General features: G+C 41.0%; 2 protein-coding genes across 2 annotated transcripts in view; one reads left to right on the forward strand and one right to left on the reverse strand.

Moving 5' to 3' along the window:
- The first annotated feature begins 3,164 nt into the window (after positions 1-3,164).
- Positions 3,165-6,656, forward strand: GNRH1 (gonadotropin releasing hormone 1). Its single transcript, XM_032204167.1, has 4 exons — positions 3,165-3,255; positions 3,718-3,859; positions 4,555-4,650; positions 6,594-6,656. Exons 2-4 carry the CDS (start codon positions 3,719-3,721, stop codon positions 6,633-6,635), a joined length of 279 nt encoding a protein of 92 aa, XP_032060058.1. The 5' UTR covers positions 3,165-3,255; position 3,718; the 3' UTR covers positions 6,636-6,656.
- A 5,619-nt stretch (positions 6,657-12,275) lies between these two features.
- Positions 12,276-17,893, reverse strand: part of DOCK5 (dedicator of cytokinesis 5) — a 79,642-nt gene continuing 74,024 nt past the window's right edge. The window contains exons 50-52 of the mRNA XM_032204232.1: positions 16,863-17,001; positions 15,538-15,653; positions 12,276-13,650 (exon numbers count right to left, since the gene is read on the reverse strand). Of these exons, the coding sequence (XP_032060123.1) occupies positions 13,549-13,650; positions 15,538-15,653; positions 16,863-17,001 (357 nt within the window). The 3' untranslated portion in view covers positions 12,276-13,548. The remainder of the gene's footprint in view (positions 13,651-15,537; positions 15,654-16,862; positions 17,002-17,893) is intronic.

Below are 17,893 nucleotides of genomic sequence, written 5' to 3' on the forward strand. Positions count from 1 at the left end.
GCATATTACATGAACTTCCAGGACTCAAAATCCTACAGCCATGTGGTTTGGAATTAGGATTTCTTTTCCTTCTGGATTTCCTGGCTTCTTGAGCTGTCTCTAGGACAACGCTATAGCCTTGGTGAAATACAGCTGTAGGGAAATACTTTGATTTTGGAGTCCTGTCTCCCACCTCATCGCTTCCTTTGAGTGATGTGTATGTTGCAGAAGAAGATTCCTAGGGCTAGAGAAATAAATGAATTATTTTTCTTTATCTTATTTTCTAGCTAGCAGAAGTAAAATATTGTATGGAAAAAATATATTTTCATAATCACTGTGTATAAAATATATTTGAACTTTCACTGAAGCACTATGTTTTAAATAATCACAGCATGTGGCATCATTCATTCACAGATGAATTTAAGGTACCTCTTTTGCTACAACAAAGCTGTATGAATAGCCCAAAGTGGCATATTCAGTAATTAAAGGTTCCAGCCTAATTTAAATTGCATTAATAAAAGTGTGAAATATAAGTGTGTCTTGGTCTTTATTTAAAAAAAACAACCACACAACATAAACTCAACCTTACATGACTCTAACTTGGAAAGATAAGATATAAAAGATGCCAAAATTTAAATTTGATAGTTCCTTGTATACAAATCTAAAACTAGTGCAGCTGAAGTTGATTTTCACCTTTCATGAGCCCTTGGGGGGGACTGCTGCAGTTTCCAATGCACTCTGAGAACTTTTCCCATGTCTCTTTTCATTTTTTTAACTTGTCATTCATCTGCTTTGTCCCCACCCATCATATTTGTTTAATAAAATAGCTGAAATCAGAAGTCATTAACCACAATTTCCATAGGTATGTATGCTACTTAAGGCCCACTTCCCACATCAGAGATTATCATCACACAGTACAAGCAGCTCCACTGTGTTACTTTAATAAGGAAGTGCTAAAGCATTTCTGGATGAAAAAACAAAACTGCTTGACTTCGGTCTGTAAAGGGCTCACAGTTTCAGTCTAATAACCTACACAGTACAACAGTGACAACACAAATACAAGGCATCTGTATGGGTGTTGCAAATCACCCTGAGAGCAAAATTTGGAAAAGTGCCATTCTAAATGCAGTTTCTCAGCTACAGCACACTTCTTTGGGTTACAAATGCCAAAACTTGTGTCTTAGGCCTGTTAGTATCTAAATAGGTTCAGAAACACGTTTCCAGCACTTCTGATAGAAGAAGTCTTGATTCTTGGAACGAGAATTCACAAACCCAGAAAACCCAGATTGTCCAGGCAAGTCCTAGCCTTCCACATAGGTACTTAACTGCAGTGACAGACTTTCACACTTCCCTTCACAAACCAGAAAACTCATGCATGTGAAGGTCTGGGAGCTCTTCTGAAGGCTGTGTCAACCCTATTTTCCAGCGTCCAAAAACTAAAGAGAGGTCACACGCTAGCCCCAGCTCCACACTTTGATTCCTTTTGCCAGCATGAAGCTGGCACCCGCCTAACAAAGCCAGAGCGAAGCACTCCCAGCCCTTGGAGCAGTCCCCATTCAGGCTCTGCCTCTGCCAGAATCAGTTTTGTTTGTTGGTTTCCATTACGCAGGGCTGTAAAACTATTTGTGGGCAAACAAAACCAGCTGAACTCTTTTTCCTAACCTCCCACCTCCTTTATATAACGTGTGGCTGTGGTCTGGAGTTGAGCAGAAGACATGAGAACAGCTCACTTGCCAGTGCAACTCCTGGTGCTCCTTCCGATGTGCTTCGGGAGGGCAGCTCTGCAGCTATAGGAAACCTCCTGTGAAATACAGCTGCTGAAAAATATTAAAAGCAGACTCTTGTTAGATTTAGCTTTAATTGATAGGTTAATAAGAGGTGCTAAGCAGTTACTGGGCTCCCCTCTTTAAATGCCATCCTTCAGGATGTGCAAAATCTTACGTTTAATTTGAAATAACCTTAATTGTTGCTAGGCTGATCAGAAAAGGGAATACTCTTAAAACAGTTAAAGGAAAATCTCCCTTTTCAAGTGCTGTGCCCACACTAAGGTAACCTTTCCCCCATAGAAACAATTTTCACAGCTTGATCAGCTCATCAGCTGAAGCTAAATGCTGGCTACTCGTGCTGCGTGTGTGCATTAGAGCAGGAAGAATTACTCTTTGCTGAAGTCACTAAACCCTCCTCACATTATTTACTTACTAAATTACATTTAATCCATTAATCTCAAAGAGGTTGTGGGGGCAGGAAGAGAGGATGTTTGAAGATTGCGAAACGTGATACACTCAATTGCACACAAAACGGTGCACAGCAAGTCCGAATAGCAGCCAGGTGGATTAAAAAATAAATAAAAAAAGATTTCTGCAGTTAAAATTACTGAATTTAAGTGCTGAATGCAAATGGCTACCAACTTTATAAAACTGCAGTGCATAAAGTTTCAAGAGCCAAAAATGCCAAAGTATTGCAATGTATACAGTCACACACACGTGTGTACATTTATATTATATATATACATGTATAAATATATATATTATATATATTATATAATATATATGTATACATATAAAATAAAGTGCCTGGGGAGTCCTATTCAAGGAAGATTCCATCTTGCAACAGAGAGGGTCCCTTCCCCATATTTCCAATCGAATAAATGTGTCTATTTGATCAGTGTAGTACTGCTTTGCACTTTATAGAGCAAAGAATATGAAGGTATTTTAATTCAAACATTAAGGAGGGGGACTTTCAAAGGAGCATGCAAAATGCTCTGTGCGCTTGTGCAATCTTAGGCTCCTGTTTATGCACCACAGGTTCGTTTCCTTCAGGTCTGATATATAGAGACTAAACTGAATTCCTCATCCATTTCAACTCCTGTAAGGCACACACATCAAATTCAAAGAGATTTTACTTAAAAGAAGTACATATATTTAGGAGCTACTGAAAGGAACGACTGTTTTCCATGGGGCAATCACAGCCAGCTAGATCTGAATGTCAGATTTACAGCCTCTTAAAAGAAAGGCTGTTACCATCGCGGCTCTTAGTGAAAACAGCTGAATTTAATAGCTACACCGGGGCGTCCCAATTATGTGCTTTATTTCTTTACATGACAGAAACATTAAGAACAAAATTGCAGTCCCCACGATGGAATTAGATGAAGTCACCTGCTGTGAAAGGTTTGGTGTTGGGGTGGTTTTATATAAAAGCAAGGCAACAAACAAACTCGCAGGACATTTTCCAACGGGGAAGAGGTGGAGTGATTCTGCAACCTCTCTCAGCAAGCAGGTAATGTGCTTGAACAACACACCACGTCCTATTTCAGTTATTCAGTCCTTAGAGATGCTTGTATTGGAAGAAATTTGCATTAGAAGATACCGCAAAGAACAATTTTTAAAGACTGCTAGAACAGAAATTGGCTGAACTGAATACATCTGTCAAATATCAACAGGGAGTTTCAGTGAACCTTGGAGATCCAGGCATTCCTAAAATTCTGAGAGGGCACTCAAAAATCCTAATTTAGATCTCCATCCAAATTCCTCAGATGTCAGATCTCTTTCTAATGAGCTAAGCCACACTTTGAGGGACTCCAAATCCAGCTGTGACTCGTGTGTAGGCACAGTGCCACTGGGGTGCAGAGGATCAGAACCGAAGATTCACTCCCAAAATGTAACATTTCCATGACTCTGTAAGATAAAAATTGAGCTTTAAATGACATTATGATCAAAAAGATGTTTTTTTCTCTCACAGAATGCAGAAGTCCAGGAAGGCCTTTGTTGGTATCCTCCTGTTTACTGTGTCTGTGGAAATCTGCTTGGCTCAGCACTGGTCTTATGGCCTGCAACCAGGAGGAAAAAGGAATGCGGACAATCTGGGAGAATCGTTTCAAGAGGTAGGTTCAGGATTGTAAAGCAACTCGTTTTTGCTTGGATCCCTCACCTGTACCAGATGCAAGCAAAAAATGCCATGGGATGGGATCAGAGGAGACTCAGGCATTACTGTCTCTCTCTCCATGTGTATCTATTATAGAAACACACATTCATAAGACTTCTTAAAGTAGTAATTGGAGAGCTGACCGTGATGTGGCATAAGGGTAAGACATTCGACTGCATTACATAAAGAACAGTACCATCTATTGCATACACAAAGCTTGGGTAGTCTTCTCTGAAGCAGAGATTGAAATTTGACTTCCAGGTTAAACTTGATCTCATCCCGTCCCTAGCTTCAGCCAATATTCCGATCAGCTGCTTTATGACAACTTTCATCCACTTCAGTGAGAACGTGGCAACAGGCAGCTGTTGTGGGATTAGATGGCAAGCACTTAAATGAAGGATTCAAACCACAAAGCAGATGTGAAAAGTTCTGTCCACCGATGCTTTTCCCATGCTTTCTAATATTTCATGTGTAGGCTCTTTTAACCACAGTTGTAACATTCTGATTTAAAGTTTGCTATAGCACAAGCGAGCACCTAGGGAAGGGGAGAATTTAAATTGTGCAGTGGAACAGTTTCATCTTTATCTGCAACTAGGGCATGGTTACCTTAGCAGAGATATCTCTTCATGAAGGCTGTGTCCGTTCCCAATTCAGATTGCAAATGACATGGAAAAAATAGGGGAAGTGCAGAAGACGGAATGCCCTGGCTCATATCAGCACCCCCGGTTTAGTGATCTGAAGGAAGCCATGGTAAGTAACATGTTTTTTCTTTTATCACTGTGGAATACAGGGGACTAGTCCAGGCTGGGAAAACACAGGGCAGGGGTGGGGTAGGAGTGATGAAAGAAGAGGAATGTCAGCTTAGTTTGCATATGGTGATACTGGCTGAACCCTTATTATCTGCATCGTTCTCAAGTACCTTCAGTCTACAGTCCCGGAACTACATGATTCTTGCTGTTCCCATTGTAGCAGTGTCATTACTCACTAAATTAAAGCAAAAACAAAAACCAAAGTCAAATACATTCTATCTCCCTTAATACAAATCCACGCAGCATTCACAGATGCTTAACTTCAGGGGTGCACTTTGCAACTGAAGGATGGAGCCATATGGAAGCTGCTGCTCCCAAGGTCCCCAGACTGGGAAATGTATTTTCCATGAGATGCTCTAATGCAGTGACAGCAGAGACTTCACACTAACTGCCACAGAAAGAACACTCTCAAGCAAAAACCATGCTCTTCAAATCATACAGCAACACCTTGGTCAGGCCAGATGGCCACCACTTTCTGGGGAACGTCTCTGAGTTGTCCTAGGAGTGGAAATGCTCAATCTCTACTTCATTTTTGAATCAAAGACCAAAAATTTCAACTGCATACTCTTGCCTTTCACTGAGGAAGCTGGTCTGAATCGTTCAGAAACTCAGTAAGAGCAATGCAGACAGGTCAGTCCAACTTCTGTTTGCTTCTCACGCAGAAATCTCCTAAATTCCAGGGTTTCTTTTAGGTCATCATCAATCCTATTTGTACAGAACATAAAATGGGATCTATGCCTGTGATTCTGGCTTCCAATAGCACTACTTTCAGTACGAAGAGCCAACACTAACTTAGTATGTTTATACATTTTTTTTTTTGGCCTACAAAAGACTATATTAGGCACGGACTGATAGCAGAAAAATTATCAGGATACATGAAATGAGTTCTTTGATGCTTTTTGCTCACTGAGGGAAACTTGGCCTTCCACTGCAGTCAAATTCTGAGGTTTGCTTGGAAACTGCTGGTAATCTTACACAATATGTGCAAAAAACTTTTAAGCCTCTGCATCTAGTGGTTACTTTGCATACTTATCCCTGTAACATAGCCTGAATTATGCGGCCTTACTTCTCGCTGCTTAATGACTTTGAAAACAAATTAAAACTTTTCCAGATGCAGGTTTTCCAATGTGACACATTCCTGGAGTTGATACAGGAATATTACGCAATGCGAGGGGAGGTGTCAGGAAATGGCCCACCCCGTGGAAAAAACTTTTCAAGTTACCTTCATCATTTCCTGGAGCAGCTGGAACTGAGCGCAAACAAAGATACACCTAGCTAAGATACAGAAGGGAAAACAATAACACATTCAGCATGTCGATCCAAAACAACTTCAGGCTTTCAACTCAGAGGTAACGACATAAATAAATACTGAAGTAGGAGAACAGATCCAGCAGGGTGTGACACAGCACATGCCATTCTAACAGTACTAAGGTATAGAGAGAAAGGTAACAGGGCAACAATCCCACCCCAGAACACTTTTGCTTTCTTGTGTCTTGGCCAACTGCTTAAGCTCACGGACATTTGACATACTGATGCTTTGTGTAAGTTCATGCTGCTTTTCCTACACCGCTGTCAAAATGTAGTGTTCAACAGCTGTTGGGTTGCACTCCAAGAACTGCTGCAGTGGTGGGCCCATTAACAGATGTAAAGCTGGTCATGGACTTTGGGATGAAAAGGGCTATTATGAGTGTCAGTTACATTATACTGTCTGATCAGATCCCCGGGCAGGTGGTGGAGAGATCATGTCGGGTCAGATTTATGTCATTCTAATCCTCCTTCCAATGCAAACCACACTATGAATATGTTAGCATCTGACTAGGCTTTAACATTCCATCATCAAAGTTCTTTCTTTTCTTTAAAACTGGTGTATGTGTGTGCTTACAGGCAAGTCTGATTGAAGGAGAAGCCAGACGAAAGAAGATTTAAACCCACAAAGCCAAAGGAACAACGGACCCAGAATAAAATTTCAAAGCAACGTTAAAACCAGTTCCTCCTAAAATGGATTAGATTTCATTATGTGAATAAATTCTGTGAAGTTGTATTTAAGTGAAAGATGCTGTTGTATAGATTACCTGCTTAAAAGAGAACACATTCTAGTCCGGTGGTGGGGAATCAGCACCATAGGGTTGGCTTTTTCTGCAATGGAAACTCGGACACGACAGCTTTTGTTTCACACGCATGGGCAATGCCTGGACAAGGGCACTGTCTGATCTCCCCCGTCTCTGGATACAACAGCAATACAACATTAAAAATTAAGAATAAATTTACTGTTGGAAGGCAATTACTCTCACACATCAGTAGGCCACACATGAAAGACTTTTATACGCTTTTTTTTTTTTTCTTTTTTTACTGGTTCACTCATAAAAACTACATTTATATTAAAAAGGTATTTACAAACTTTACAATAGTTAATACATTTAAAAAAAAAAAAAACACAAGAATTTATACACCTTGCTTTACAGACTTGGTGAATCACGCGCCATTTACCCAAAGAGATGCAGATTCCATTTCCAAAGCTTGGCTCCTACTCTTTCTCCAGAGCCAGTTTAAAAGCTGTATATTTTGCTGATTCAACTGCAGAGGATTAAAAAAAAGTATTTGCAGTCTGTAGAGGTGGGTTTTGTAACTGAACCATCACACCCAGCATCTCAAAGCACTCACAAAAACACATTACACAACATCCACATTCTCCTGAAGTCCAGACAAACACGTCCCGCAGTTTATCATGTCATTAAACCCTCGTAATACCAACAGTGATCGACTACATCAGTGAACACCAGGCACGCTGGGGCTGAATTTCAGAGCTGCTGAGGACTTGCACCTCTGTGCACACACACAAAAACTGCACTCTTCTTCCGAAATGCAGGTCCAACGTGTGCAGTCAGGCATGTCCCGTGAGTTCAGTGACAGCCTTAAACCAGCTCAGACCAAGGCTGCACAAACAGACGTTGTTCACTTTTGTTAAGCTCCTCCATTTCCCAACAGCCGTGACTCCTTTGTGTACACACACACAGTGCCCTGAAGGTGCTTTCCACACCTGATTTTCACACTGTACCCCCTCGGGGACTGTGCTGGGCAGGCACAGACATTAACATGACCTGGTTTTATTTATCTACTGGGGGCAGAGCACGCACCAGGAACTTAGCTCTGCTCCAACTGGGATCTTTTTACATCATAATCAGTAAAATAAACATTGTGATATACTCAAAAGATTAGGAAGAATGTTAATAGGAGCAGAATTAAGTGAACCTCATGTGCTTTTGAAAAGCCCACCTCCTACTACACAATAAATGAATCATATTTATTTGTGTATTTTTTCTTTCTGATATAGTCTTGGAAAAGCTCACCTTGGTCCACTAGATAACAGTCTGCAACAGTAAATATAAGATAGATTTTTAATTAAGGAATTGAAAAAGGGGTAGCAGTAATGGTCAGGAATGTTTTTACATTAAAAAAAAAAAAAAAAAAAAGATTACAGTTAAGCTACAGACATCTTAAACTTATTATTTCCATTTACAATTATAAAAATAAATAAGGAGAGAAAATCTGAGCCATTATTCCTACAAGCCTAACTCACTGTTCATCATGGAACGTACGCCGGGCTGCACAGTGTGAAGGTTCCCAACAACTGCTACATACACATCACAGTATTTCTGCCACTGCAGATCACAGAGCTGCCCTCACTGGAATCGGTGTCCTTTCCTAATCCACTAATCCACTGAAATGGAAAGCTGTCTGTTTCTCTCTTCCCCTGATATGGATTAGAGCCTGTAACATTTTTAAAGGAATTTATCACAGCATGACAAATTTTAATTAAAAGCTCCAGAAAACAAGTGTTGAGCATATTTCTCCAAAGAGAAAAAAAAAATCCTCTAAGACTTGAAATTTAACACTAGCTTTGAACAGCATGGCTATGAAATGGGATTAAGATTTTGTCTTCTCTGCAGACTGGATATTTCACTTTGAGATTTGTTTTATTCAGAACTAAGAACTTGGTAGAAATGCTGCTGCTTGCTTTCATTTCTGGCATGCAGAGAAGCCACCATTATGGATTGTTCCCCTACTCCCATTTTCAGTACTACAGGTTAAAAGACATTGGATGACATTGACAAGATCATCTAAGAAACATGGAAAGATGAAAATGAAGCAGTGAGACCTTAAATTGTCTCTGAAGATTAGATCTCATAACTTAAGTTAAAAAAAATTAAAAATCAGAGGTCTAGTGGGGTTTCTCACAAGAGTGTGGGCACTAAATTCTGCTTAATTAAAATCAACCAGGCCCCATGGTTTTTCACACACTTAAAAGCCCAATTGCTTTAAAAATCTGACACTTGAAGATGATACTTTTTTCCAAAACTGGCGTGAAGCCCTAAGTCACTTAGGCACAGTACAGAAATTTCATCTGGTACCTCTAAGGAAACGATGCTGACTTGTATCAGCTAAGAATGCAACTCTTCAAACCTCACAGTCAGTAATGCTTAAGAAAACTGAACTCCTACCTGTGAGTTAGGTTGCCCAAAGGCAAGAAGAAGAGGGAAGAGTTTACAGCACTTCAAACGGGCTCTTAGAACAAAATTAATGCTAACAAAGAAAAAAAGAATTGTTCAACTTTAAACCCTTGGCACAGAAAATCTGCCAATGAAAATGCCCCAAACATTGTGGGAATGGAGATCTCCTTGCCCTGTTGTCTTTAGGCATCAGCTGTTCCTTTCCGTGCAGTAAGGGTGATGTCTCAGCTACAACCATCTCCAACCGGCCAGGCAACAGAGGCAGCAAGAAGAAAGGCCTCAACTGTGCAGACAGCAGAACAAAAAAACGTCAAGGAACCTGCCAAGTGAGGCAGCTGACTTGGGCATTTAGGGTTAGTTCGGCTACCAGCACCTAGGACCAGCACGTGTGAGACAGGACCGTGTTCCCAATGACTGCCAGATGCATGATCCAAGGGGAAAAGGAAGGGAGAGGATAATTAACCATTTACACACCAAGTACTCCATTCATTCCTGTCTGTACTCACAGGAATAGGAAACGAAGGGAAGAAAAAAGACAGGGAGATGACTAGCAATGGACTCAGGCTGCAAGAAGCACAGTCAGAACTGACTCCTCAAAGCTAAAAAGCATCATGTAAAGGGTCATTACACATCAGGTGAAAAACTGCCCAAGGTCACGCTTCCCCCAGCAAGGTCTTCCTGCACAGACCAGTTCCATCCTCCGGGAAAACACCTGGTGAATGCAAAAGGTGCACCTGCAAGTCAGTAAAGCAGATCAGAAAGGCAGGGAAACAAGACTCAGAAGTCACTCGGAACTGAAATACCCAAACCTTCTGTCTATTGTGTTTTTCCATGACAGACAACTCATTAGATGAGATTCCTGTAGTCTCTTGTTTCTGCTGACTAACCAAAGGAGTTAAAAGCAAACCTCCTCTGAAAAGGAAAAGCACTGAGGAATGAGGCAACAGGCAGATGCAGGATGGGGCAAGGCACTGAATTAACAATAGGTGGTGTTAATGTATACATGGATGTAGACTGGACAAGGAGCTAATGGAGAGCTTCAGGTTTCTGCAACTCCCACCACATCCTGCTGCTCTGCCTTAAACAAAGTTCTCACTGAAGACAAAAAAGTTCTTCACACGGAGTTCCAGAGGATCCTTTAGTTTATGTGTGCAACAGCAACAGAAGGAAGACAGTAGCTACATGAAGAGGAAGAAGTGGACAAAAAAAGCCAAAGACAAGAAAGCCCTGTGGTTTTCAAGTCAAGCAGTGTCTATGTCAGCTCCACATTATGTTCTTGGACAAGTCCTACAATGCACCAGAGAGGCTTTGAAACACATTCAAGTTGTCCAGAAAGGTTTCAAAGATTTCCCAAGAGAAGGTGACAACCCAGAAGACAATCGCATGCGAGCTATAGTGAGCATGATTGTGACTGCAGTGCTGCTTCCAAAATGTCTCCATCCTGCTCTGTGATGTGAATCTGATATGACCCTTTAATGAATGCAATCTGCTTAGAGGGCCAGCAAAATAAAAGCAGACAGAAAAAATAAATAAATAAGTTGATAGGCAGCAAAATAAATGCAACTTCTGCAGGTTTCTTTAACTCGAGTTAACACAGAAGCCAAAGGAACTTCTAAGAGCAAGATTTTGTTTTCCTCTGAAAAAGATTAAAGTCTAATTAAAGCCTTTCCCAAATAAGTTTTCACTAATGTGATGAAACTCATGAAGTCATGTGAGAATAGTGATGTAGTGCCTGCAAAAAAAACCTCAAACCAAACAAGTGTCTATTTACTGTTGTGAGCAACATCCTCAGCAGGGTTTTTAACACCTCTCCACGAATTATGCCAGATAATCAGAAGCTAAATGACAGTAATAGCTGAGCAAAATCATTTCCTGGAAGAAAGAGCACACAAAAGAATCTTCATCAACATGATGATAAAGGAATAGGCCACAAGAGGCAACCAAATATCCAAAATCTTATCTAAGTTCAAACAAACTTGGATGCACATATTTCGGCTGATCCCTCTTTAATGATGAACTCTAAGAAACTTCTAGCTAATGAAACAGTTTGGATCTAAACTTTGCAGGCAAACTCCTGTGTTTCCTGAGATTGACAGTGAAAGGGAACAATAACAATGAGCAATTTTTTCCCTTCCCTAGAAAACATCAGTGAAAATAACAGCCACTATGGAAGCTACGTTTATAAATAGGCCAGTCACACAGGCAGAACAGCACGGCAAAATATCTCGTCTGTGATAGAACAGAACAATTCTTACAAACCAAGAAAATAACAAACCTGACAGACTTTGCAGCTGCCGGTAAATGTGGCACCAGCTGGCAGCAGCAACTTTGGGGGGAAATACATGAAAGTTAGGACATGTAGCTTGAGAAGTAAACAGGGAAGTTCTCCACAGTGCATTGCTTCTGGAACGCGGAGTTTAGGAAAGTCCACTTCCACAAAGCAAAAAAGAGGTGCTGTGACTATTTCTGGAGTGATCTAGATTATTTAATAGTAGAAGAGAGTAGAAATACATTTTCCAAGACAATTTCAAACTGAATTTTCTTCTGGCCTAAGTGTTGTACAAACTCCCTGTAAGCCTGGTGCAGCCAAGCAAGTTCCCCACCCCAGGGGAGCTGCCGATCTAATGCTGCCCGAGCTCAGAGACCAGCAGCCCTACAAGGTGCAAAATGCAACTGCCAACACTAATACTATGGAGTATTTTTGTCTTATTGTTTTTTTTTTTTTTTTTTTTTTAATTTTTTTTTAAACAGCAATCTTCTGGTGGCAGCTCAGGCACAGAGGAATGATGAATGAGTCTAAGGCCCATCTGGTTCATAAATAACAATGGTATTTGTGTTCTATGTTTGGTCACTACGTAACTGTGAGGATAGGGTATTCTAACTGTGCAACAGCCTTTTTCTGCATGGATTGCATGAATTTAAAAACATTAAAACCCAAGATCACGTCATTTTTTTCTCTAGAATAAATAAAACAGAAAGACTGATGCTAACATTCGGAGACAGCTGGGAATAAATAACTAAAAGAAAAAAACTAAACAGATTAACAAAATACTTTTAAATAATATTATTATCCCATCCTCCAAGGAAAGAAAAGCTGCAGAGCTGGAATAATCCAAGCAAAAGGAAACTTGGTGGGTAAGTGTCAAATCTTCCACATGCCTCCCAGATCTGAACGGCTCCTTAAAACCCAAGTGGCTTTTAGCAACTTAGATCAAGGGAGGCTACAAAACAAAGTGCAAGTACTGCCACAAACCAGGGGGGAGATGAGAATTATTTACGTGGAATTGGCCAGCCAAAGTAAAGGCTACATTAACTACCAAACTTTGTTTCTGAGGTGCATGTGACCAGTTTTACCCACTCCATCCTCTCCAGGTTGCTGCTCTCAATACAGTACTGGTTTGATGAAACTTCTATCCACTCTAAGACATTCACAGGAGAAAAATAACTTTTTACACCCTATTAAAAAAGCACACAAAGATGAGATATTGTACCAAGTCCCAGACACAAAACAAAGTAGTAACACAACAAAGGAAGGAATATTGACTGCTCTGTAGTGTCAAAACCAGAATCAACAGCAAAACTGTGACAAAGTACTGGTGAACCTAAACTCTCCACTGGGAGTGAGTGACTGCCACTACTTGAGCAGAGGTGGCGTAAGGCAGAATGTCTGCACTTCATCTTAAGTACCTATGATGACTAGCAGAAAAGAGGTTTCTTTTTCTGCTAACAATGCTCAGGTCTCTGCCTGCAATCAAGAATCTTAGGAGACCACATATCGTATGCCAGCACCTGACATCTCAGGAGTAGACATTTCACAGCTTAGGCATGGCTGTGATCGCCTCGCTTCATGCAAAGCAGGGCTTGGCAATGCTACAGGGGCAAAAGGAGAGATCTGTGCACTAGTACAGCCACAAAGCTGCACCGAACCCATGTGAAAATACTGTAGAACACATCTCATACTGGTGTGGCTTACCTTGGTTCAAGCACTGGTGCAAATCACTACAGTGACAGATTTACACTAGGAATGAGCTGCTGAAATTGCATCAGTGACCGAGTTCAGGACAGACAAGACTAAGACAAACAGGAGTTCCAGTAGGCTGACTTCTTCCCACATGTGATTAGTGTCTCATGATTGGAAAGGTAAACCAGAGGTTAGGAATAGTTACAACTAAGTTCCTTTTGGTATTTCCCAGGGAGAACTCCAAGGGACGTGACTGGAATGGCAAGTGAGATCACTAGGTCTTTAGGGTCAGAAAGGCCCAGCATGTCGGTGAAAAGAAAGCAGCCATTTCACTCTAGGCACTTGCTGTGAGCCAAGCAAGTTACAATCCTCACTGCAATCCTTGCTCTGAAGAGGCAACGCTGGATTTTCTGGTTTTTGGAGGAGGAGGGGGAGGTTTGGCTTCACGTCTGTTGGGTAGTGGTGGAGCAGCCTGAGAAGATAAAACAAAAACATTTTGCTTATCAAACAGAAGAAATCCAAAAGTTCCTACACTTCTTAATTCTTCTTTCAGGAAAAAATCTTTAAATTCTTCCTCTCAGTGCTCCATGCAATCAATGAGAGGGGCAAACAAGGACACAGGATTTAACAGAAACACGTATTTTTCAGTTGGTAGAATCATCTTTAGTTGCAGATATGCTTCAGTTGCTTCTGACCTGCAGCCTTACTGAGCCAGGGAGTCACTTGCCCAGTCCCAGATTCACCAGTAAAATGGAAAGAAACCCACTTCTCTCATGGTTTCAAAATTCAACTATTTTTATCTTGCTGGCTCAGTGAGTTGCACCACATAAAATGTTTCCAAATCAGAATGGTGCAACTGATTCCATAAAAGTGGCAGCAAAGCAGAAATTCTGCTAAAACAAGTCACAGCCTTCCCGCCCAACTCATGGGCTTGTACAGTGTTTGTTGTTCTTGCAGAAAACTGCACTGGTAGGTCCTTTCAAGTTGTCCCTTTGCTTGTTTTAAGGGGCATCCTATAAACTAATGAAAAGTGAAAGGCCAGGTGAACAAGAAGCTTATGTGGCTTACCTCATGCTTAGCTGAAACTGCCAAGATTTCCTGACTATTTTAACTAAAGGAGGACAGACTCAACTTTACAACGACAACAAAAGTAGCAAAACCCTTCAGAAAGTACTTTTACAACCTCTCTTTATGGGCCTTTGAATCCGTTCCATTTGGCTATAAGCCAGGGTCAATGTTACAAGCCAGAGCATGTTAGTAATTAGTTTTCTTACAAGACCCAAGGGAAGGAGGCTTTTTTATTAATCCTCTTGAACCAGCGACTCCCACAGCATCTCTAAGGCTGGCATATTTCTTCCACCCACACCACCTACATCAGCCATACTGCCCCTGCTCAGAAGAACAGTTAATTCAGACCAAGTGAAGGCCTGAGTAGAAAACTTCCCATTTGTCCCATGTTTCAGGACTTCATGCCATTGTCATTTCGCTCTTACTGAAGTAAATAATCAACTGCTCTGTTGTCTTTCTGTGCTGTCAGAGTTAACATCTTCTGTGAAGTGTGATCATTCAGTATTTTTCATTAAATTCCAGCTCTTTTACTAGGGTACTCCATAAATCCCCTCTGTAAATTGTACTGGTGAAGACATTCTCATCACAGTTCCAGAAGGATGCTTTCTGACACTGTACAATGGTAAGCAACAACAGTGTCACATTAGAATCACCTACATTTTAGGGGCAGATGATTCTGACATAACCACCATGGTATTTGCATGTTAAGTAAGTATCCACAAATCATTTGAGATACTGTAGGGGAAGAGCAGCATTAGCGATACAGTATAAGAAGTGTCAATATGATGTTCCTAGAAGGCAATCAACTTCATGAAATTAAGAAAAAAAGACTACAGCCAAGATAGTGATGTAATACAGGCTAACTTTTAAGTGAGTAATGATACTTTGAAAAATTAGTTTCTTCTGAGCTAAGGATTCAAAAAGAGACAAACATTTCTGAAAACGTGTGAATTTCTTTTTTGGGATCAGGTTACTGTACTATTTTACATGTTGACCATGTCATTGAACCTTTTCAATCACTGTGCATGTTTGTTTTCGATATAGTTCCCTGTGCTGCCCCCCCAGTTTGCCTAACCAAAGACAACACAACCTCCACTTGAAACAGGGACTGTACTTGATAGCCCTCTCTCAAAACAAGAATCTTCTTATTCTTTTGTGGTTTCAGGGAGGGAACCAGTAAAATGATTAGACAAGTTTCAAGCAGCACCACCCTAGAAGCAGCTCGGAAAATTCCAGTGGTGTCCTGCTCGAATGCTGGCTTCCAGAAAAATGTCAACTCTCATTTCCTTACCTCCACAGAATTCCTCGGGTTGCTATTCTCGTAGGGTTTGTTTTTAGGCGGAGGTGGAGGTGGGGTACTCTGCAAGCTAGCAGTTGACAAACCATCAGCTTGCAATGAGGGAAAACCTAGAAGCAAAACCAGTAAGAAAAGACATTAAAGCAGGTGGAAAAGGAGTGAGAAAAGGAATTGACCATGTATGACTTTAAGGGAGAATCATTTATTATCTTGCACTTTAGATCTGTTTTAGTAGCTAAACCTGAACAGCTATGTCAAACCAGAGTCACAGTTTTATCTCCCTTAAGCTCAAGATGCCCAGAAGAGTTCTACCTTCAACAAATGAGTCTAAGCTTATGTGAAAAATGCATGCCTGAGAGAATAGAGAATTGAATCCATTATCACATCTGCAATGTTCACTGGGATTTCCTTTCAGCCAGGGCCTCAACCTGAGAATTCATTTTGATTTTAACTCTATTTGATGGTGTAGATAAGTACCCAAACTTCAGAATAATTCCTGGGAAGCTGTCCTGCTACTAATGATAATTAAAACTGCTTGCTAAGTAAAAGAGTGAGGCTTCACATTCAGTAAGGCTGAGAAACATAACAGCACCTACTAGAAAGGAAGCCATCAATGGTGAGAATACAGGTGCATTTTTACCTTGGTCACATATTGTTTCAGAATTAATTACAGACACCACTGGATATGCATGGGAGGTAACTGCAAATTACTCATTTCACTAATTCTTCAAGATAAATTCCTCCTCCTTCAGGTGTAACACTTAGTAGCTGAATTTCCAAACTGCAGAGCAGTAGCTCCTTCTAAAATTATTAACAAAATTATTATTTTCTGGGCAAGACTTGCCCAGAAAATTTAGCTAGAGGCCTCTTCAGAAACCAAACCTAACTACCATGCAGGCCTGATGCAGCTTCCACTAGTGAATTCACTAGAGGTATGCCTAGTATGTGCTAAAGCAAACAAATAAAAAACACAACCAAGCACCTACACTAGCTGCACATTGTGTTCACCTTGAGATTTAATATTCCTCTCCACAAGTCAATACAGGAGAAAACAAAAAAAGAAATTGAAAAACACAGATCACGTTCGCTGAAATTCATTTGACTTATCAAGTGATATCTAAGTCACGTGTATAATCACAGTGCCTTTGATAACACTGCCAAATGTTGTTATCAGACAAAAATTCCTACAAACATTAATAGCCCAGAGTCACTTTCTGTGTACTTCAGAGCAGCACCCTTCCCCCTGCCTCCCCAGTGAGGTTACCTCAGCAGATTTATCCTAACTCCTACTACTCAGTTGCTGCCATTACAGAACTTACTGTGGGTTCTTGGCGTTTTGGGAGTGATGGGTGGTGGGCTGAGAGGCGACGACTGCTGGAGTGAAGAACTCTGAAGCAAAGTCAGTTTGTTGTCTCCTAACTGAAGACTCTTTGGCCTTTGTGCTTTTCCAGACAAGCTCTGGTTAAAACAAAGAGTAAACAAAACCTTTAGAAGTCAGCAAAGTTGTTGCACGCATATCCCATAATCAGATTTGTCACAAAGGCATCATGCATGGCTCTTTAGAGCTTGTTAAGAGAGGAAGGTGCATTCAGGTGAAACGTAAGGGTGAAACCACAGTGCTGACTAAGCTATGGCAAAAGGCACACACTGTGCTCCTGTGACACCTTTAGTTGTCCCTGGGACCTCACTAACGAGGCAGTAACAATAATAGACTGAGGTCATTAAAAAACAGTTTAACTAAGAAGGGAAGAGGTCAGGGAAAGGGGTGAGGCTGAGAAATTGCTGCATTTGACTAGCAGTTCTGTGAACAAACTTGAGAAAAAAGCCTTTCCAAAGAGACAGAATACCAACTTTTAGGTGCAAGTCAGAACTGCCAGTGTCATCCAGCTCCTTAGGGCCGTGAGACAAGTCCATTTCAGGCTCAGTGAACACACCCCTTACATCTGGGACTCTGGAGATGTTGCTCCAGTTACTTCCAGTGTCACTTGTAACCTGTGTATTCTGCATTCAAACCATTTGGCTTCCCTACTTTGAAGGCTCACCAGCATACATGGGCTTGGAAACTTAAAGCCCCTTTAAAGAACAGCTAGCACCCAACATCTTTGAGGAGCTCTGAAAATCCCAATCCCATAGCCTCAGGCAATCATCTGTCAAATGGCTCTCATTTATTTCCTGAGACACCATGGGGGTAAACTGAAAGGCTTTGTCATCACCAGGAGGTCCTTGGGTGGTTAATCAAACATCACATTCAGCCTGGTGGTAACCATCTGATTTGGGGACTGCAGTATTCAGCGTGCCTTCCTCCAGCAAACCTTCCTCCTGCCAGTGCTATTAAAGATGTCAGCAGTAC

Source organism: Aythya fuligula, chromosome 27, assembly GCF_009819795.1.
Source record: "Aythya fuligula isolate bAytFul2 chromosome 27, bAytFul2.pri, whole genome shotgun sequence".
NCBI lineage: Eukaryota > Metazoa > Chordata > Aves > Anseriformes > Anatidae > Aythya > Aythya fuligula.